General features: G+C 39.4%; 1 protein-coding gene across 1 annotated transcript in view; it reads right to left on the bottom strand.

Moving 5' to 3' along the window:
* Positions 1 to 22,553, bottom strand: part of arhgap24 (Rho GTPase activating protein 24) — a 72,044-nt gene extending 49,491 nt beyond the window's left edge. Inside the window, 2 exon segments of the mRNA XM_013275237.3 lie at positions 12,314 to 12,529; positions 22,444 to 22,553. Coding sequence (XP_013130691.2) covers positions 12,314 to 12,514 — 201 coding nt within the window. The 5' untranslated portion in view covers positions 12,515 to 12,529; positions 22,444 to 22,553.
* Between the last annotated feature and the right edge of the window lie 105 nt (positions 22,554 to 22,658).

Genomic DNA, 22,658 nt, shown 5'->3' on the forward strand with positions numbered 1-22,658 from the left:
GACAGTAATTAAAGTGACCCCTTTGTGGGTTAATGCTAACGCAGACAAGATGTGCAGAAGTGACAACGTCAGTACTCAGGACTTGTGCACATTAACATGATCAGAGAGAGTCAGTTTCCTTCCTGCTCGCAGAAAGAAAAGGGGACTTTTTAATGAGCCATAACTGTGACAATCAGGAAGTTGAAACCCTACCTGAGGCCACAGATGAAGCGCTTTGAAGGAGGCTATAAAGATGTTCAAAAGAGAGGGAAATAAAGGAATGGACTCGACTGACGTGGCTGTCAGCAAGACAATATGACTAGCTTCAATATATCAGGATTAAAAGCCAAGGTTTTTTAAGAGGTTCCTTTCATAAACATTGTTTTAGTTTGAGGGAAATGAGAGACTATTTAGATAAACAGTGTGCATTTGAGGAGAGATTATTTTTTAAATGCGTGTCACATTTTGAAACCCCCCCAGAAAAAAAGGCGAGGGCCTGTTAAGCCTTTCCATAACATAAAACCACAACACCACAGATACTCCTCTCCTCCATTTTAAACCACAGCCACACTTTCCATGCATCCTCCCTGGTGGCCTGTTGTTTGCTGCAGACAAACCCAACCGCAGGCAGAGTAATATTTACCCAGCAAAGAGCACGTTTGCCTGGCCCAACCCAACGCGAGACAAAAACCCAACCTATTTCGGGGTGTTTTGTGCATTTTTACATTGTTGTTAAGTGGAATGAGGTCACTTTTGGAATCGGCGCAATGACACAAAACCAATTATCTTTTATTCCCAAACAAAAAGCCACGCACACACATATGGGACAAAAGTGACTCAGAGAAATCCATATGAGCAAAGCAACAGCAGGAGGCTCAGGCTTGTAAGCAGCAGCCCAGCCTCCAGGAGGCTTTTTCTGAGGCTGCGTCCAACAGTGTCCTCCAACTGAAATCTAATTTCATGTGTTTTCTGAGACTGCAAGCAAATACAAGAACACTGATTGCGGCTTTTTTCCTTATAATGGAAGAGAGTACAGAAATTTCAGTTGGTCCTGCTGGTCAGACCAGCCTGTAAAAACTGCAGCTATTACCTTCCACATGTGACATTGATTTGTTGGTCATAAACCCAACAGCTTACTCCTGCTGATGTGCCATGTTTGTTTTTATTGAGGTTATAGGGTGAATGTCCTCTCTGTGGCCCTTACCATTGGCTGTCTCATTAATTACCTTTGGCTTCTTCAGTAAATTAAAAGGAACGAGCAAATATCTGTGACTTTACCAGCTTAATAATCACCACACAAGTGCTAACATAGTAACAGTGTTTTAGGATTCGTACTAGATAAGGTGCAGGGAAATTTTTTTTCTGAAAACAGCTACATTGTCTCAACTTTTAATGGCATGAATTCAACAAGGTGCTAGAAACTTTCCTCAGAGATTTTGTCCATACTGACTTGATACCATCTCCCATTCTACTACATGCCAAAGGTGCTTTATTGGATTGAGATCTGGTGAACTGAACATCATCATGTTCAAGTGACCAGTCTGAGCTAATCTGAGATTTGTGACAGGGCATGTTATCCTGATGGAATAAGATGGGTACGCCGTGGTCATCAAGGGATGGACATGGTCAGCAACAATACTTAGGTTGGTTTTGGTGTTTAAACAAAATTGATAGTCTCATTTTTTTTGCCTTTCCTAGCCAACAACAGCCAATGTGGTCTTCTGCTTAACGATTCAATGCCTTCTCAGAGATGCTCTCCTGCATACCTCTTAAGTAGTCGGACCATTCTCCTCCAACCTCGAGCACCAGCAAGACATTTTCACCCAGAGAACTGCTGCTTACTGGATATTTTCTCTGTTTTGATCCATTCTCTGTAAATCCTAAAGATTGTTGTGCTGGAAAATCCCAGTAGATCACCAGTTTCTGAAATACGCAAAGCCCTCCGTACATATAACCTGCTATCAACTCCATCTCACATCACCAACAACACCACCATGTTCAGAGTCACTTAAATTACCCATCCTGATGCCCAGTTTGAACTTCACCAGGTCGTCTTGACCACAATAATAACACTACTAATAATAAAATATTGAAATACTTTCTCAGAATCACTGCATAACACGAAGGAATCATTCAAAGCTAGTAAGAAGAATCAACTGCTTCAGATAAAAGCTTAAGAGTGAAGTCAAGCTGCCATCTGTTTTTGGTGCAACAGGTAATTCATTACTTGGCTTGTTGTTCAACTGACTTTGTAGACAGTAATTAGTGTTCTCCAGCCCGGCTAACCTTTTACAGCAAATCAAACTCAGCTGGAGCTTAGCTGGAGACCTACAACTGGTCTGCCTTTCTGGAGTACCATATGTATCCATTAATTTGACCTTATGTATTTATTCTTCACCATTTCTGGGTCTAGTTTTTTTTAAGGGGCAAAGAGTTACTAATGTTTTTCCTGCTGCAAGGTTCAATAACGCAATAAATGTCACTATTCCACTGTTACACAGTAGGTATTTCTTGCACCGTACCACATTCAAAAGCAACTATAAAATAAAAACCACCAACTGTGACTGCATAACCTTCATAAATATTAATATGCCAGTTAACTAGAGGGAAATGGGAAACTTCTTCATTAATTTTTATTTACTTGTCAAATTAACGTTGGGTGAGTAATACGAGAAATTAGACAGAATAAATGATAGACTGAAATTACCACAGGGAACCTAACTTGGTGAATTACAAAGCAAGGGTGATTTAATTTAACTGACTGTATGAGCTGCCTGGTTAAAAAACAGCCACATGTTAGATGCGATGCAGCCGATTGAGTCCCAAGCTTAAAACCCACAGATTTTAAGATGTTATCTTTAATAATAATAATATGAAAATAGTCTGAAAATGTATAAACACTGTAGTTTTTGATAGAACTGCAAACAGTACACACAAGTTACATTTTACGGGTGTATTCCATCAACTACAGTAAAACTATGGTAAAATAAAATAAAGTAAGAAAATACTTTTTATAGGCTACATACACAGTTCTCCTTGCACAAGATCATATCTAATAACTATTTGTATCACAAAATCATTTCCAGGATCCACAAAACAACACTAACAACTGTTTTCCTCCACAGTGTAGGCTGTCGGTCAGTGACATTACTTAACCTCATTAAAGCAGCAATTTCTTTATGTAACCCTATTAAAGTCAGACAACATCATTAGTTTATGCGTTTATCTTTTGCAAAGACCTAAAAATACGCCCACATTGCAAGAACATGCTGCTGAAGTCAAACGTGTCCTCCATCTTCATAAGTTGAAGAAAAATCACAAGAAATTGGCAAAAGAGATTCTATCAAAGAAGCCTCTTCGTATCGTTAACTGCAGTTCATTTACTTCAAAGCAAGCATTAACAACATGTATGACAGCTACCTTGTATTAAGCTACAGGGGCTAAATTAAGGTCATTAGTCATACACTTGTCTTTGCGTCACGTTGCTAAAATAAGGCAAGGCCTTAGAATGAGATAATGCACAATAATACCAACGAATAATAAGACATAGATTGTATCTTATATTTCATTTACATGTTGCCAATGAAGTCTATTTCAGTCCATTCAGGTCTGCCTTAACATCCTGTATCTACACCTTTAAAACTAGAACCCAGGTGTAGGAAATATTTGGCTTGCAAAGTCTACAAACAACAAACCACCAAGGCAGGAGGTATTTTCCTGTTAAATTACTTTGCAGCTATAGCCCTTAATATAGTCCTTGTACTGCAGCACATTATATATTCCACTGTTAAGTAGAGAGAAAAAAACTGAATACAGCTGCACCAACCACAGAGAAGGCATATCCCTGCTCATCAACTATGCTTGTACTAAAGTTTGGATGTCTCCTACATGTGATCTGTTACCAATATCCTTCTCTGGATGCCCCGACAGCAGGAAACTCAAAAGCTGTCTACAGCCCACAAATCAAGCTTCACTATCACAGCTTTGTTCTATTAAACAAATGAGACAAGCAGATGCGTAAAGGTTTCAGACATCTCAAAGCAGACTACCAGAATTCTTACAAGATGGCCTTTCCCAGGACTTGAAGATAAGTGGATACTATGAAGGACCTATAAAGCCTTTAGAGTGGATCATAGAAGACAAACTGATAACATATGTGGTTTGGTGTACCACAGGAAATGAATGAGGCAGATGGAAATGAGGTCAGCAGCACGTTCCCCTTACTGATTTTATCCTCTATACAGATCATATTTGTCAGATCAATAGATAAAAAAGTCAAACTATAACAACTGAAAGACATAACATGGCATGCTGAGAAAACAGAATAACATACGGTTCCATAGATATATGAATGATATATGTACAAGTACGAACATGCTCAGGACTTTCTCAAGAACCTTGAAACAACCTTATGCAATTGTTTGTGCTTTAAAATAACCAATAGGTGAGTTCTTCCTCTGGGAAGCATAACTGCAGACTGCATGTTAAAGTTACCAGTTTTTTTTAGATATTTGAAAGAGACATAGCTGTGCATAATTTTAAACACCACTGAGATAGCTTCATTTAAAAAAAAAAAAGTAGTTAGCACTTTTTAGTATTATTTCTTAATGCAAATGTAATACAGATTGGCAGTGGTGTGAGCTGACCTGTATGTTCATGAGTGTGACTTCATATATTTCAGCTCTCAAAAACAGAAGGAAGTAAGAATGAAGGCAGAGCGAACAACCCATGAAAAAGTGACATGCGTGACAGGGGTCGGGCTGACTTCAAAGTTGCGTCAGCGAGGTCAGATTTAAAGTTAAAGCAATTCAAGCGGCTGACTGTTAAGCTCTAAAGTTGATGGCATTAATTATCTGACTGAAACTTGATTCGGGTTTTAGGCCAAAGCCACCAAAGCATGGTTTTGATTTATTTGACAAAGCAGGCTTCACTAGGCAGACGTGAAGACGATGAACGTGATGTATAAACTACAAAAGAATGCAGAGAAAATGGGATGGCATTTCTGCTTAATAGAGGAGAATGGCAGAGGAAGCAGAAAGAAGCAAGAGTTTCGATGTTGGTTAAGAGTATTCTGATTTAAAATCTCCCAGCAAAGCAAAGTTAAAATTAGCAAAGACAAATTAAACCTATTAAGGCAAAAGGCACAAAGAAAGTCTTTAGACCATCCAGAGGTGAAGACCAGTTTTCAGTATATTTGATACCCAAATCTGCCCTCAAATCTCCTTCGGGGGGTCTTAGAGGAGACAGGTGGGAGGAATATGTTATAACCTGATATTGCTGATATGGATTTTTGTCCAACAGGTCACTCCTTGCTCTGACTGAACAATGACCTTCGCACAAAGCACGTGTGGTTAGCATATGCAAAATATGTGTTAGTTTGTCCACATGTTTGGTTACCCATTCATTATTAGTCATTCATGGGAAACCAGATCAAGGAGAGTTCTCTAAATTATACAGAACATCAGCTAATCAACATTCATGAATGTAAACAGGTGCTAAAACAGTTAACAACTTTACAAAATCAGTTTTTGCACATTTATTTTAATAATTTACTGAGGGGGAATATTTGTGTATCTCGCCACTAGAGGCATCATTAAGTTAGGTCTCAGTCACACAGGCAAATTTGTATTTCCCAAGTAGTAGTTTCTGTTGTTATGAAATCCATTTCTAAACCACCAGCTATTAGGGAGAGTTTGTGCTCCCCAGCTGGTTGGCAAGTGGTTGCTAGTAGTTCCCCTTTTCTTGTGGTTACTTTGATTGCTAGCAGGTAGCTGCAGTTGCTCGGAGTTTGGTCATTTTGAAATGTTGATTGGTTGTGGAGCTATTGCTCAACTTTTATTTAGAAGACCAATTTTTTCCCGTTATCAGTTTGCATTGCACTTCTTCAAGTTTCACTGCAGCTCATTCATTAAAATGGCGAATGCTTGGAGACAAGTCATAATCTTTAATGCAAACTACAGAATACTGCAGCAGTCTAGAATTTAATGTAAACCATCGGCTCCTTATTTTGGACAAAATAACAATGTATCACTAGGAGTATCAATATGAATCACACCTTTTAGCAACAAATCTATTGTTAATATAAAGATAAGCTATAAATTAAATATAGTGAGTCAACAGATGTGAGCCAGTGCTTACTGTGCTGCGTTATGACCAAAGAAAAGTGAAGTATTCTAAGACAGACAGAACAAGAAGCTCTGCAGTTCAGTTTTTTAGTGAGTTGGGATTCGACGTGAGTAAATATTCCATGCAGCTGCTTTGCTCCAGCAATACAAATACCACTACATCTGCACATACCTTAAATTCACTGTTTTACCCTCTTGCACCATCAGGTATTGGAAATAGAAAAAGTCCTTAGGCTACAAAACTTACAGGAACTTGTTGCAAGTCCAGTGAGACTTAATTGACTTCTTCATCCATCACTGCAGAGCTTATTAGACATGCAGTCACCCTACAGGAGTTAAAGGAAATAGCTTCTATGCAGTATATGCAGCCTAGGAATACTGATAGACGGGGCTGCCTTCTATTAATGATAAACTTTTTTCATGCTCTAATATATTTAGGCTAAAGGAAATGTCTTTGCCCTAATATTATTGCCCATCCATAATTTTAAACAGCCCCCCATGCATGCAAACTCACTGAACCACTTTAATGGAAATATTTTGTCTATTCCCAGAGGATGATGTCAGCAATGCTTTTCATGATGTTAACACAAGGGTTTCTTGATAATGTCCACTTCTTGGTTCACATGCCTCATACATTCAAATATAATGCAAATCAGATCTGCTCTGGATTTGATGTGACTGGCTGGAACCCTGCCTGCTATAAAAAGCTTTTATTACTCTGTGATGCCTCAAAAACATCTTTGTCAATGTCAAACGAGGGCTACAGAGTTACCGTTGTCATCAAATCAGCAGTAACACACTGTTGCAGAATGAAAAATTACTGAACTGCAGTGGCATTTTATTTACTCCAGTTAAATGCCAAGGTCAAATGGTTTTCAGCTTAAGCAGGGAAAACAAAAGGACTTTTAGTACACAACTGCACTGCTGCATTATTGATATGATGTAATTTCTTATTAAATCCAGCTACTTCTCATTTCGTCTGCCTCCAGATGTGCCCCCCTACACGCTATGAATATTAACTAACCTGTAAGACATGCAGCAGCTAAAATCATAATAAACTTATGAAATTTTAATGTCTTTCATTTCTTAAAACATTAAATCATTTCAATGTATTAATTCACAATTCTCTCATTCATTCACAATGCTACTTTCCTTACATCCCTGGCACATAGATACAAGGCTGAGTGGTTTGAATTACAATAACCATACAATCTCACCCACTGCATGAATAGCGTCTTTGTTTATGGCTCAGCCAGATGAAATCCTAGTAAATGCATGTGTGCATCTAAGAATGCGAGTGTGTACATGCGGGCTTGTGTGTGTGTGTATTCCTTCATAGACGAGTAAGTGCAGGCAGATGGCATGTTGACACTAATCCTACACGTGCTGTACCCTGTACCCATGCTTTTCCGTGACCCTTCACCTCCATCTGACTCCCATTCTTCGGATTCCTCACGTTACTCAGAGAGGTTCGGCCTAACTGTATAGCATCAACATGTCTGCCTACATCAGCAATCATTTCAAATAATGTTACAGTATCTAAAAACATCAGAATTCCTATGAGTGGCAGTATTTGAAATCAAACAAATGTTATGAAATGTTCATTGCATGAAAACAAAAACAATGGTATGTCAGGTATAAAGTCCTAGCGCATCACATATGACGACATATTACAGTCATTCTGAGGAAATCACATTTTTTGTTTTTTATTTATTACTTGATTGTCAGAGTTGGGTTTTTTCCACAGCTTCCTGACTTCATAATTACAAAGATTATTCAAAGTTTAGCTATTTAAGCTTTGACTTTAATCTCAAAAGACCCATCTACTTCATCGGGATTTGTAAAAACAGGTTGCATGGCAGACACCAAGTTGGCTGCAAAGACAGGTACCCGTAAAGCAGCAGTGAAGCTATGAAGAGAGCGACTCAAACCAGAAACGGGGAATCTTCACTTCCAAAGTAAAAGTTGTGCTTTACCACTGAAACCAACCTGTTTCAAAGGGTACAAATTTTTACTTTGAAGGCAAATTGTTCTCACAGTTTCACTACCACTTAGTGAGTAGCTAGTGAGTATTTGGAGACAAGTCAGCAAAGTAAGGGTTACCATGGCAATCTGCTAGCGGCCAAAGCCATCTCAAGGAGGTTTTTGGTGCAGCATAGTTTACCTCTTTGCTACCAGTTTCACGTAGCAACAGCAAACAACCTCCAGCAACCGCTTGCCAACCGGTTGGGTATTACACATTTTTTCCCCTAGCGTCACTGACTGCTCGACAGGTCTATGTGACTAGAAGTTTAGCAGTCAGTTTTATAGTAATGCTAATTTAACTGGTGGCATTATGTTTCTAACTTGACTCTAGTGGTCCCAAGAGCCAAAAAAAAAGCTCTTGTAGGATTAAGGACTGATATGACAACTCGAGCTGTTTGGTTAGACTAACAAAAGGATTAGAGGAACTAACCATAAATACTGTTAGGCTTTCAGTATCAAAAATAGATAATGAAACCTAGCACTCTGCCTAAGATAGAGAGAAAAGTCTTAAGAGTGCAGTGCTAGCACATTGTGCCACTGTAAGTAAAGATAAAGCAGTTCATCATGTCTAAATGCTACTATTTTCCAAACTTGTCCCCCCGTTTTTCTTTTCTTTTTTCTTTTTTTCCAACTGTGTGTACTTTAAATTCATTTATTGTGAGACTTTATATTTTTTTTATATTTTTTTTCTCAAAAAATGTAGATTCAGTTTGTGGCAGAAACTGGTTAAATATGGAATTTTTTCCTGTCTAATCATTTAACAAATTGTTAGCCAACAGAAAGTAGCACATGTTCATGTGTCCGCTGAGGTATCCCCAATTAGGCTAATGTGATGGGTAACAAATGGAGACTTCACAGCATGTGAGAGAATTAATCAGTTGCGTCTCTGTTGGATGTGGTTAATAGGTTAGCGTGGGTAGATATTACTCCACCATATATAGTCTAAGTAAAGTGGAGGATCTTAGTGCACCTCGTGTGTTTGTGTCTTTGCCCTGATCTTAAACATCAGCGTTCGAGGCAAAAAAAAAAAAAAAAACCCTGTTTCTGGCAGTTTTCTGTTTCCTCTCAGTCCCGTTGGTATTCCTCCTATTTTAGGTGTTGGAAACTCTACACTGGTTATCTTGTATTCTGTTCGGTACGCTGTCTTTTTGGAGTGTTCTGTTTGTGCTCTTACATGCTTCTCTGCTTTGGAGGTCATGGAGATTTGAGGACTTTGAGCACACTCCTCTGTACCTGACCTAGTTTCACTAGAAATTTCCCATTCTCTGCAAAAAAAAAAAAAAAAGTAGCTGAAATTTATTACAGCTTTAGAAGTAGGGCAAGAATGGAAAGTTGCTAACCAAAGAGTATTCCACAGGTAGATGGAGTTACAGGGACATTACAAATAACTTCTCTGAGCAGATGATGATAAATATAAATATCATGTTGTTTACTTTTTTTGACACAGCTTCAAAACCTGGCCTTCCCAGAAAAAAAGAAAGAAAATCTCTCCTCCCCCTGTATCTGGCCTGCGGCCCACCTTCAGGTCTGGAGCTTTAACCTTTAGAGACTTCTGCTGCTGCTTCTTGGGTTTGGCTGAGGCTCAGTTTCCTGGGAAATTGGCCAGGCAAAGAATTGTGGGTTAGATGAGCAGAATAAAGATTTCAATTGTGCACAAGTGATCAAGTTTCCACTGGAAAAAGGAGATATTGTTTGGTAGGAATAAATATTACAAAAGGATGTGGTCTTTTGTGTATTTGCCAACTAGGAGCAAGCTCTGGTGTAAAATAACTGCAACAAAGGAAAAAAAACAAAAAACACGAAACATCTGCTAACTGATATAAAGATTAAAGGCATGATATGAAGTGACAAGCTACTCATGAAACACACTCTTAGAGTATTTATGAACTAGTATTTAATAACAAGTTGCTATCCAGCGTCATTATATTTGACAGCCAAGAAAGGGCCATTGACTCTTTCATCAAATTCAATAAATTAAACAAGGATCTTACTGAACTAAACTTGTGGAATCAATATCCGCTCTCTTTCACATTTCGGAGATTTCCTCTGTACTTCTGGCAGCTTCTTTTTCCAGTCTACACATGCTAAGTGAGGGGGCGTTCCTTGTTACAGTAATGTTAGAGATAGCCTTAAAACTCGTGTTACTCATTGTCTATTCTCATTTCAGGATAGCCGTGTGTGTGTGTGTGTGTGTGTGTGTGTGTGTGTGTGTGTGTGTGTGTGTGTGTGTGTGTGTGTGTGTGTTTCCATAAAGACAAACTGAAAACAGTTTGGTTTGAGAGTCAAAACAACCTCATTTGAACCACAGCTCGATGTTATCATCTCACCTGGCAATACTGTAGCGTGTATCTACAAGAAATATGGTGGTCCTGAGAGCGAATACAGCAAATACAGAAAGCACAAACAGACACTTCACCACTGCAGGGTTTAGAGTACATATTTAGATTCATATCTGATCGTACTGTTAGAGTGAGCAAAACATTTCCAGCACATTTCCCACTGTTGAATGACTGACTTCATAGTGACACACTGTATGCCAGCCATCATTTTATATTGAGGCTGGACCTTTAGATTGAGTCAGAAAAGTAAAATCACCACTTGTGACGGCTCTAGAGGGGTGGCTTAAATTTTACTGAGGCTTAGAATTATCATTAGTGGCAATTGCAAGCTGCTTTAAGTAAATGCTTTTATTATGTTTGTATCTTACTTAGGACATATCAGCATGTATCCATCTGTGTGAAACACCCACACGCTTCCTTTTTCACAGGACTTTATGCAGTCCTGTTAAATAAAAAACAAAACAGCTTCTATAGCTGTCAAGGTGGTAAGTAAAAGCCAGGTGCTACTAATCAAATGCACTTGATCTTTTGATCATGAAATGTAACCACTGCTATTAAACTGAATGTTTGACAGTTTGCTGGTCTGGAGCTTTAAGGTGTGGCAAGGAGAAAAGGCATCGGCAGTAATCTTAGAGAAACAACTGTTGCTGCCCATCAATCTGGGAAGGATTATACGACCATTTCCAAATAATTTAAAGTCCATCATTCTTCAGTGACAACGATTCATCACAAGTGGAAAACATTCAAGACAGCTGCCAATCTTGGATGTGGATTGTCCCTGAAAATTCACTCCAAGGTCAAACCCTTGGAGAGCTGAGAGAAACGGCATAAAACCCAAAAGTGCCATCTCTGACTATAGGCCTGTACTATTATGTTAAACACCATGATAGTACAATTAGAAGAAAACTGACCAAGTAGGCCTTGTTTGGAAGTGCTGCTAAGAGAAAGTTTTTTCTTCTGTAAAAAGAACATGGGAACAGCTTATGTTTGCAAAGTTGGATCTGAACAAATCACAAAACCTCTGCAACAACCTCTGTGGACGGACCAAACCGAAGATGTCTGGTCATATAACTCAGCGCCACGTTTAGTGAAAACCAAACACAGCATATTAGCACAAACACCTCAGCCAACTATCAAGCGCGGTGGTAGATCTGTGATGATTTGAGTATGCAGCCACAGACCTGGGTACCTTGCAGTCACTGAGTTGACCATCCTCTGTGTACCAGAGTCACATGTGAGGCCATCTGTCTGATAGTTAAAGCTTTGCTAAAACTGGATCACGCAACGAGCACATGCAAGCACAGAAGCAAGTCTGCAATAGCGTGGCTGAAAAATAAAAGAATTAAAGTGCTGCGATGGCACAGTCAAAGTCCAGAGCTCAACCTGATTGAAATGCTGTGTTGGAACCATAAGAGTGCTGCGTATAAACAAATGTCTGCAAACTTCAATGAACTGAAGCAATGCTGTAAATAAGAGTGGGCAAAAATTCCTCCACAATGATGTGGGAGACTGATATCATAAAGTATTACTTTTTAGTTTTTCACAGGACGCAATAGAGTCTTGTGAAAAACTCACTTTTTGATATGACTGTAAGAACGTACCTTGCTAACCAACCATGCTTACAGTAGCTAATAACTACTAGGTGCATAGGTTAAGGTTTCAGAGCCCATAAAACAAACTTCACAGATGCTACACCCATCTTTTACATACAGTCTGGTCATGAGTCAAAGAGCTGTCTGATCCAAAAAAAACTCAATCATCATACAGTGAGAACTATCATCTGCATATGTGTGGGTGTGTGCCGCAATTTTTATGTTAGTTCGTCTTCTACACTCACAGTCTTACCAGAGCTTTAGTCTCCTCCTCATCTTTGTAATAGTAGAGCTGATCCCCTTTCAGCACAAACCAGCGACTGTGCCACGTTTTGACAAAACCTCCTTGCTTCCGGAGCCACCCACACCTGATGACATTCGACTTCTGACCCTCAGTACTGACATGACCTCCGCTGCGATGAGGACTGCCGTGAGACACACACTGGTCATCCATCACAGCTACTCCAACCTGCAAGCAAGCAAAAGAGTTCCAGATTGATTAAATTCACAGAAGCTGCAAGTTCCACACAAACCAAACAGCACCAGTATTTTTGCAAGATGTCAACCATCATTAGAAGGATATGGAAGTTCTAATATATTTTGTCTGTTCTTTTGTGATTTGTATTAACCTATAAGCTTATTGTACAGGCCTCTGCATTGCTGGATGTGAAGCTTGAGGCACTCAGACAGAGTTGAGTGTTGCAAGGAGACAAAGGGAGAAGTGGAAATGTGGGAGGAGGAATTCATAAGCCAGATAACAAGTCCACAGACCAAACCTCAAATCTCTTTTATCTTATTCAGTGTGTCACCCACCTACACATGTTGGCCTGCTAGGTCTGATCTTGTCCCAGTTTTATATTTTATCTCTCCTATGTTTAGTGCCTCAATCTCTTGAAGTTGCAATTGGCAAGATGCATTGCCATTTTGCTGATGACTTTTAAAGGTCTTCATAGCCAGATGCCACAGTGAACTGACCTGACCACAGACCTACATGTGGAGGCTTGCTTTTATTTTAGTTTGATCCATTTGTACAATTTGAGTTGTTGAACCTTATTTATAATGTGAAGCACTTCACTTTAAGTAGCTTTAAATAGAGAATAGTTTCGGCCATTTAGTGCTTATTGACTAGCATTAGCATTGCTAGCAACCTAAACTAAGATGATAAAAAAAAAAAAAACTGCTTAAAAACGGTTTGTCATAATAGCATTAGCATGTCGCTGTTGGTGTGCAAAAACTAACAGGGCTTACAGGGCTGCTGACATGGCTTTAGACTGTTTATTAAGGTGCAGCTAGGCAATTAAAATACTTTGTACAAAGTCAAACGTTTTTGTACAGTTCTCATTTTTTACAGAGTTTTATTTAGACAACAACAAGTCAACAAGATTAGAATATGTTAAAAGATAGGCGACTGAAATAATGTAGTTAGCAGTACCTAAAAGATTAAACTGGTCTGGTATACTTCCATCTGTGCGTTAACAAATCATTTTCATCTCTTTCATCCCATTTTTTTTAAGTTATGATTTTCCCAGAATTGGACGGCTAGAATGACTGGGCAGAAACAGTGATGCATTTAACCCTTTAAGAAATAAGTTTACTGTCCAAAAAAAATGCAGCCAAAGTGAAAGAAGTTGTTTTTGTTGGTCCTGAAATCTGTGAACTAGCGCTGAAGCCATCTGAATCAGCAGCAATGGGAAACATTCATGCACAGAATTTTCTTGGCAATATCAGAGCAGAGAATTTTGCTGAGCTTGTGGATAACATGCTGAAAGCACATCAACTAATGAGTGCCAGAATGTCACTGAAATTGCACTTTTTACAGTCTCATCTCGACATTTTCCCACCAAATCTGGCTGATGTCACCAAGGTATAAAAGTAATGGAAAACCGACACCAGGAAAAATTGAATCAGAGCATGATGACCCACTACTGTTTGTTCTTGCAAAGAGAGACGGGTGTGCAGTGCATGCGCAAAAGCAAGTACCTCAAGCATTTTTGTGGATTTATTTTGAGCTAAATTGACAGAAATACGCTTTGAAGAGATCCTGATATCGTCTTCTCTTGTTTTTGTCCAGAATAAACACATTAAATCAGTTTTTGCAAACTTCTAGCAATGGTGTTGATACATTATATTGAGATAAACATCATTCACGTCAAACATCAACGATGTGTATCTCAAAAATGTTACATGCAAGCTTAAATCAGATTTCATGTCTGAATTCAGTCGGAAAAAAAAAGGATAAATAGCCCATCTGAAGTTCTCAGCAACAAATTTTATTTATCAAAATATATTGTCTGTGTGGACCTGTGTAATACAAGTCAGTGCAGCCTGCATCTTAATGTACCCTATAACTCCTATAAATATACACACCTGCATCATCATTGACATATGCTAAGACTGCTGCTGTCAGCTGTAAGCACTGCCATGTTATCAGTGGCTCTGGTTGTGCTTGGCTTGGTGAATGTCCAACCATCCCACATGGACCAGATGTGGACCAGATGTGGATCAGAAGCAGCTCTGCAGTTTTCCAGGCAGCAGTGGAGCAAGTGCAGCCAGGCTGCTGGCGAATTCAAAACTCTCTCTGGTTTGGTCCAAGTAAGAATGTCACCAGTGCACGTTCATGCACGAGCATACTCGCGCTTTTGCACTCCTCGAAGAAAATAGCTATTTTCCCATTACAGTGCGGTGACTACAACCTACTTATTATCTTTTATCCATCTCAAGTTCATCTTTGTTCCACTTTCATGCTAGATGAATACATAGAAAGCATGAGTAGGGCTTTTCTGTCAACAAAGAGCTCAGTTCATTCAGAGAAAAATGATGGTGTGGGCTCATCTAACACTAATATTGGTGGGAATAATCTCTGTTTCCCTGCATGCATTTATTCGTCATTATGTTGGCCAGTCTGCAAGCACACAAATAAACAGAAAAACCACTAATATCAAAAGTCACTCCAGATTCACTGACATGCTCATAGAGTCACCTGCTGTATTTTGAGTATGAAGCCATAGCCCCACATTTTTATGCCTCCTGCATGGGGCATAGCTAACAGCACTGCTGGGACCAGCCAGTGGTAAAACTATGAATTGAAACTGTAAATAACTCAGCCCTTTCTTAATGTGAATATCTTGGATCTGGCTGACAATAGAAACACCATTTAGATTTACATTACACTGTGGCCCAGTCCAGGGGTAATAAATTGCCGTACAAAAGCATAGCCATTACTAAATCTATAAATTACCTGACAAATGGAATAGAAGCAGAAGAAAAGTTAGTGTTTTTGTCGGCCCATGCAGGAAACGCATGATGAATGGTGACCTTTGCAAAGTTACTCATTTTAATTGTTATGGTCTCACTAAAAGCAAATTCATATTTGTGGGTTACATAAACAAGTCTAATAGAATCAATAGAAAGAACAGCAATAAACAGATGAACAATGTACAGTATATGTATATGATCATCAGGTTACAGTTATGATCAAATGTCTGCAAAATAATAACATTCTCGTCACCCTCAGGTATACTTTCTGCTCAGTACTAATTATTATATATTATATTAACATGCTGACAGTGGTTATTTTGCTAAATGGGCTAAATAGTTTTTTCTTCATTTAGCAGTCTTTAAAAAGCAGTGAAACGCATGATGCTTTATCACTTATGCACATCACATTCCTGAGTTTTAATTGATAGAAACCCAATGAAGCAGATAACCATTTCCTCAAAAGCTTGCATACATGTCACAAATAAGAAATCATAACAGCAGCAGATGGTTTATGTGGCCATCAAGCAACAACAACCCAAACAAGCGCTAAAGTAAGCTCAATGACCCGTTTTCCAAACCAGCCATTCGTTTTGGAAGACACCTTCCCAGTACGTGCTTATAGTTGTGGCTGTAAGCACATTTATGAAGCACCAGCAAAGTCTCTTCAGAACACATCACTGTTATATCGATTCAGCATTTTGAAAACCACCTCCAAGAGCTGGATACTGTGTCCCAGTAAAACACCTGTGTGTACAGATGCATGTGTGCAGCAGCGTGTCAGTCCCTTGAGCCACAGTCTCAAAATAAACAGCGGCACATCGGTACAGTAATATTAATGACTTTTTGGTCTCCTGGCACAACCCCACTGTTAGGAAAGGGAGGGAACTAGTGATACACGAAGACAAGAAGGCTTTCAGATTCAGTCTGCTTTATACTTGAAAGTGCTTTCTTTTACATGCAACCATACAGTACATTTCAAATGAAGACAGTAATGTAATCAATGTTGTTTAAGTTAGAGGTTGACATGAACCCTTGTATTTGTAAGTACGGTGATAAGATCAAGCATGATACAGAATTTGGCATTTAATTTCCAAAGCAACAATTTATCATTTAAAACCAGAAACCAGAAAGAGCAATTGTTTATGAGCTTTTCAGCAATTTGTATTTCTGACCTAGTTGGCAACACTGTGCAAAGACACGTTCTTGACTCTGTACCACCATCTGCTCGGCTGTGATGCTGCTCTTATGCATGTGCTGCAGACTGAGCTGAGATCATGCTAAACAATAAAAAGAAGCAACATGCACTCACTGGCTGCTTTCTCAGGCGCACCTGTCCAGCTGCTTGTTAATGTAATTATCTCATCAGCCAATCGTGTGGCAGTAAGTCAATGCATTTAGGCATGTACGTATGGTCAAAACAACTGAAAGTCAAAAATAGCTGAAGTTCAAACTTTCATCAGTATGGGAAAGGAAGGCAATTTTGTAAATGTTGCACGGTTGTTGTTGTTGTGAGATGGGCTGGGAGTATTTCTGAAACTGCTGATCTACTGGGATTTTCCCACACAACCATCTTTAAGGTTTACAGAGAATGTTCTGAAAAAGAGACGATATCCAGCCACCACAGTCTAGCTGGGTATTGTTGCTGACCATATCCGTCCCTTTTATGACCACAGTGATGGTTGCTTCCAGCAGGATAGCACACCACAAAGCTCAGAACATCACAAACAGGTTTCTTGAACATGAAAATGAGTTCACTGAAGTCAAATGACCTCCACAATCACCAGATCTCAATCCAACAGAGCACCTTTGGGATGTGGTGGAGCATCAAGGATGCGCAGCTGACAAACCTGCAACAGCTGCAGCACCTAGTTGGAGCTACGACATGAAGAATTAAGGTAGTTGTAATATTAATATTATCTCTCTCTCTCTCTCTCTCTCTAGAGATATATATATATATATATATATATATATATAGATATATATAGATATATATATAGATATATATCTCTCTCTCTCTATATATATCTCTCTCTCTCTCTCTCTCTCTCTCTCTCTCTCTCTATATCTCTATCTATCTATATATATACACTTGTACTTAACACTATGCTAGAATTTTCTCATAACACGCCTGAGAACTTTGCCCATGATGAAGAAAAAACACCCTGACCTTCACTGTAAACAACAGCTTTGTATATATTTCACACACACGTACACACACAGACACACCCGCACACTCAGAGTGCTGAGTTGTAGATATCTTCGTGCTGTCCTTCTAAGGTTGTGCAGCATGCACTATAATTTCTTAGCAGGGTGCAACATATCTGTGGTTCTGTGGCAGTCCGATAAAAATGAATGAACTGAGAGCGCACAAGTCAAGCAGAAAAGAAAGCAGGGACTGATTTCTCTGCGTTGAAGTGAGAAGAAGTCTTTCAAAACACCATCACTGCTGGTCCCTTATTGAGCACAGACGTATTAATAGGCAGTCTTTGTCCATGGGAAACTGAGCCAGGTTGCATCAGCTTCATGGACTTTGTTGATTTAAAAATATACATGTGTCAATGAAATAATAAAAATACAGGCAGCGGATGTATCATAAGTGATGACAGCTGTTTTTTGAAGCAGGCAGAAAGGCACCAAGTGGTACAATAAAGCATTGTTTCATAGTACATAACCATGTGTTAAAAACAAAAAGGGGCTCTATGTTTAGCTTGCCGCTAAGGGTTCAACATATACAATTCAACATATACAGCCATAAATAAAGTTATGGCAACCTTTACACATTAGTTGGCCAAGTTTTAAGTGATGTCATATGTACCATATGTTGGCTACATCATGGATAACAGTATAGCCATACGCTAGGAAATAAAGATATCTAAAAGGTCGAAAGGAAGGTGACCAAGGCTGTAAAGTCTCTGAAATGTGACACCAGAGAGCTTCCTGTCTACACAGGACTGGTCTCACAGCATCAGGAGGTTGCTAGTTTTCACTGCTTACACACACTGTTTGTTCCCCATATGGGAAACTACTGAAGCTAAGAGCACACAAAAGAGGCTTAGCTGCTGTTTGACATGTTTCTTTATTTGAACTGAACTAGTTTGGAAGAAAGGAAGGTTGAGGCCTTGCTGCACTGTGTGGCTCTTCCTTTGGGAAATTAAAGTTCTGCTTTTCTCGCAGATAAAGACTACAAAAGAGCTAGCAAAAGATATATTTGGGCTGTAAAAAACAAGATATTCCACCCTCTGCTTATTGGAACTATAGAGATAATTGCATAAATGGTTGAACTTTTTGGTCTTGGCAGAAAATTTTGCCACATGGGCCACCACAGGAAGTGACTGGTCACAACAGCAGCCCAGAGCACTGCTGAGAGGTAATTGGATTCAACAAAGTTAGAACTACTGACTTTCCCACTGTGTGGCTGCCACAAAGCATGAGGATGAAATGTTAATGTTAAATTACATCTTCTAACACTGAAATCTGTGCAGTGATGTCAGGCAAATTACCAACCATTTACTAAGCATCAGTACCGTGTACTTTTGCAGCCAAGCTTTCTGTTGTTGCATGACACATCAGGGACAGTTCCTGTGTAGTCAAGCATCCAAACCCAGCTAACCTACATCTAGAACTCGTCCAGCTTCTGTACTTGTGCTCGTCATGAGCAGGGCTTAATTTTTAAAACAGGCGTGTCAAGCATAAGGCCCAGGGCCCAGAAGCGGCCCAGCATAGACTCCAATCCGGTCCAACGGAAGGTTTCGGAAAATATGCATAGATATGAACTATTGATGAAGATTTCCCCCACTGCTAATGTTACTACAAAGTAGTTAAGAAAAAGATAAACAAGTACAAACACATTAAAGTTCCTGTGTTTCACTGTTGCCTATAGAGATTTCACAAAAAAAAATCTATGAATTAAATGACAAAACACAGAACTGTTTCTATAATTTTACACATTAATTATGTAGAAAAATGAAATGTATCGTTGAAGTTTACTTTATTTCCTCTTGTATTAAGATATCTCAGAGATTAAATGTTTAGTTACATTTTTTATACTGACAGAAGAGAGTTTTACCAGTGCAGCCCACTTATGATCAAAGTGGACTGCATGTGTCCCATGATGTAAAAGCATCTTATATTGAAGCTTGTAGATGACATTTGGTGGTACATCTGCTTCAAGTTACAGTTACCCCTCTTCATTTAATACTGCTTTGGGTAGTGCATTAAGGCACCATTGCCAAAGCACATCATATGCCTGGTTTTGCATCACAAGTTGCTTCTGAAAAAACAGCATTATCACTTGATATCCTAGGAAGATAAGTTGGGTAGTTTAGCAGGGAAGCAGTAAAAATACAATGTTTGGCTCACTTTTCAATCCATCATGCTTTTAGAAAGGATAGAGAATAGACACTACTCTCCAAGTAGTCGCATGCATGCATCTCCAACATACAGACAATTACCAAGACTGAAAAACCTGCCAAGAGTCATAAATGATGTTCATTGGTTGGTCTGCAGCTTGTGTGTGTGTGTGTGTGTGGGGGGGGGTAAAATAATAAGCGCCTCAGGTTTCTAAGAAAATCACATTTTTCAAAACCTGTTGTGACTTATTTGTTCATAGAAAAGTCACTGACAATCTCAGCTAAGTAAATAATCCCCAGCTTGAAGTATTAATGATTCACTGATAGAGAGAAGAGATAAATTCATTGCACATTGCAGCAAGCACTGCCATTACAATCTGTCTGTCATCAGTCCTCAGTTCTGCATTTTCAGCAGCTGTAACCTACTTTGAACCTGGTGCTTGCCAGTAAAACCAGAGTCAACTTTCCTTGGGTCATTTAAATCAGTAGTGCAAGAACAAAAAAGCAGCAATGGCTCATCTTCCTTTCTCTGTCTTCACCATGGTTGACAGGTGAGTGACTCCACCCTGAACTGACACACTGTGTGTCATGAAGCTACATTTAAATTTTTTTTTTTAATGTTCACATGCATATGTACCAACTGTGCTAACAGCACAAAAGACCACAAAACACGCAAGATGAAACATGAACTTGCATTACCAGTCAGTGCCATCAACTCTTTAAATATCTCTAACCGCCCTCACCCCCTCTCTCGAAACGCAGAGGGCCTCTGTGACCAGCATGTGTTAAAGACAAATATAACTCTCGGCTGCCAAAGCTGCTACCTCGAGAGCAGTCTGTTTCTATTAGACTTCTGTTATAAAGTCACAGAGGTGAGAGGACGGCATGCTGCTTGCTGCGCTGTTGCTGTGCTAATCACCGGAAAGGATGTGAAAGAGGAAGGGCTTCAGAGCAGTCACAGATGGAAGTACTCGCACACATGTGAAAAAAATAAATAAGGATAATAATCCATTGCTCCATTCAACACTCACACAATTTAGGTCTACGGAGATTTAACATGGGACGGGGTTACAGGGAGGTCAGGATCTGAGGAGCTATCTTTCATTATAGGGTAAGAAACATCAATGATTGCTTACTACCCACACAAGTCATTGTGAGTCATACAGAAAGATGGATGGATGGAAGCGAGACGAGAAGCAAGGAGGCGAGGCGAGCAGTGTAATATATTACAAACACTAAGGGTCAGTTCTTGGAGAGGAATTTCTCGGAGTTCCCAATAAACTGGCTTTATTTTATGAATCAGTGTGACGAGTCAGCTTCTGTTTTGTCTACACAACAATTTAGACACCATGTGTGCCCCTCGTTCTCCACAATGCTGGCTTTTTGGTATGATACACTCATTTCATTAGCATACCCCCCACCCACACACATACACACACACACTCATTTCCCTCCATGCCATGTGTCACAGTATGTCTGGGAACAGAGCAGCAACCCTGTGGAGAGATGAAGGTGAAGACTTCACATTGACCCCTGACTCATCTCACACGTTTTTGACACTGTGACAACTGAATGACAATACTGTTAATTTGGTTGTCTCCACAGTATGTGAAGAGGTTATTTTCCTGATGGGAAAAAAAAAGGACGCCACGCAAGATCATACGCTGCCAGGTGAGAGGTGCAAAGTAAAAACAGCTCTCAGTGACCGCAGTCATTTTCACTAGTGATGTTTGCTGGAAGGAGTTTATGCTGACTCTGCATTATAACCTCCATAAATGTCACACAAGATGCTGTGCCTGGCAACAAAACCAAAAAAAAGAAAATTGTCAGTTTGAATATAAAGATTAGCCATGTCTAATCTTTTTTCCAAAACATGAAGAAAAGTAAAAAAAAAAACAAAAAACCCCAAAACACCTTTAGCTATAGGACTTCCAATCTGAACTCCAGATTTGCTGCAGTTCAATCTTTCTGGTCCCCGCACCCTCTTCAGTAAACAGACATTACATGGCTAGACCTGGGAACAGTCCCGCACAGCAGCTGACACCGGGAACCTGATCCCTGAGCTTTCCAGCAGCACAGCTTGTGAGCTGCAGACATTCCTGGCACACGGGAGTCATCATCCTTCCTTCTACTGCTTTGCTCTCATGTATTTCTTTTCCATTCACAGTTCTGTTTTACCGATGTTCTGTCATGATCCTTTGATCTCTTTCTTTTCTCCACCACGTTACTCTCTTTGCTGACTACTTTTTCCATTTTAGTAAGCTGGAATGAGTGACATTCTCTCTCTCTCTCCCACACACACACACACACCAGCTCAAAAATGTTTCCAAACAGTACTGACTATCTTGTGATCACATCGTACCAGCCAAGATGCCAAGGTGTTCTTGGTCCAGAATATTTGAAAAGAATATAGGATTCAGGATAAAAAGAAATATAACAATTGATAGGTTATTTTCATATGAGAAGTTAATTATACAAAAATTCAAACTAATGTGGGACAAGGGCTTAAAATGTGTGTGGGAATGCAGGCCTTACCCCCCTTGGTCCCTGTACTCCTGGCACACTTTACTCAGTAATATCAAACCACATCAATCTTTGAAATCAGGCAAACATGTATGATGTGTTTTTACCATAAATCAAATGCATCCACAGATAGACAAACTTCTACGTGCTAAAGTCAAAAGTACTCAGAACTGAGGTCACAAGCAACAGTCTTACCATTTAAAGGATTATTCTATTGGTTTAACTGTACGGCATAACAAAACCTGCCACTTACTAATTTTTCCCGAAAGACAGCTTAAAGACAGTTTTGCGCTATATTGCACAGATTCACAGCAGCTTTGACGTTTCCTTTGTCAACACGGCAGTCACCGCAGGTGTCACTACTTCACACTACCTGCGGCAATAAATCACTCTAATGAGCCATTAACCCAGCGATGGCGCTTTAAAAAAAAAATGTGCCAAAGCAAAACCACATGCCATATTTACTGT

This window comes from Oreochromis niloticus, linkage group LG7 (assembly GCF_001858045.2).
Source record: "Oreochromis niloticus isolate F11D_XX linkage group LG7, O_niloticus_UMD_NMBU, whole genome shotgun sequence".
In the NCBI taxonomy this organism is placed as follows: domain Eukaryota; kingdom Metazoa; phylum Chordata; class Actinopteri; order Cichliformes; family Cichlidae; genus Oreochromis; species Oreochromis niloticus.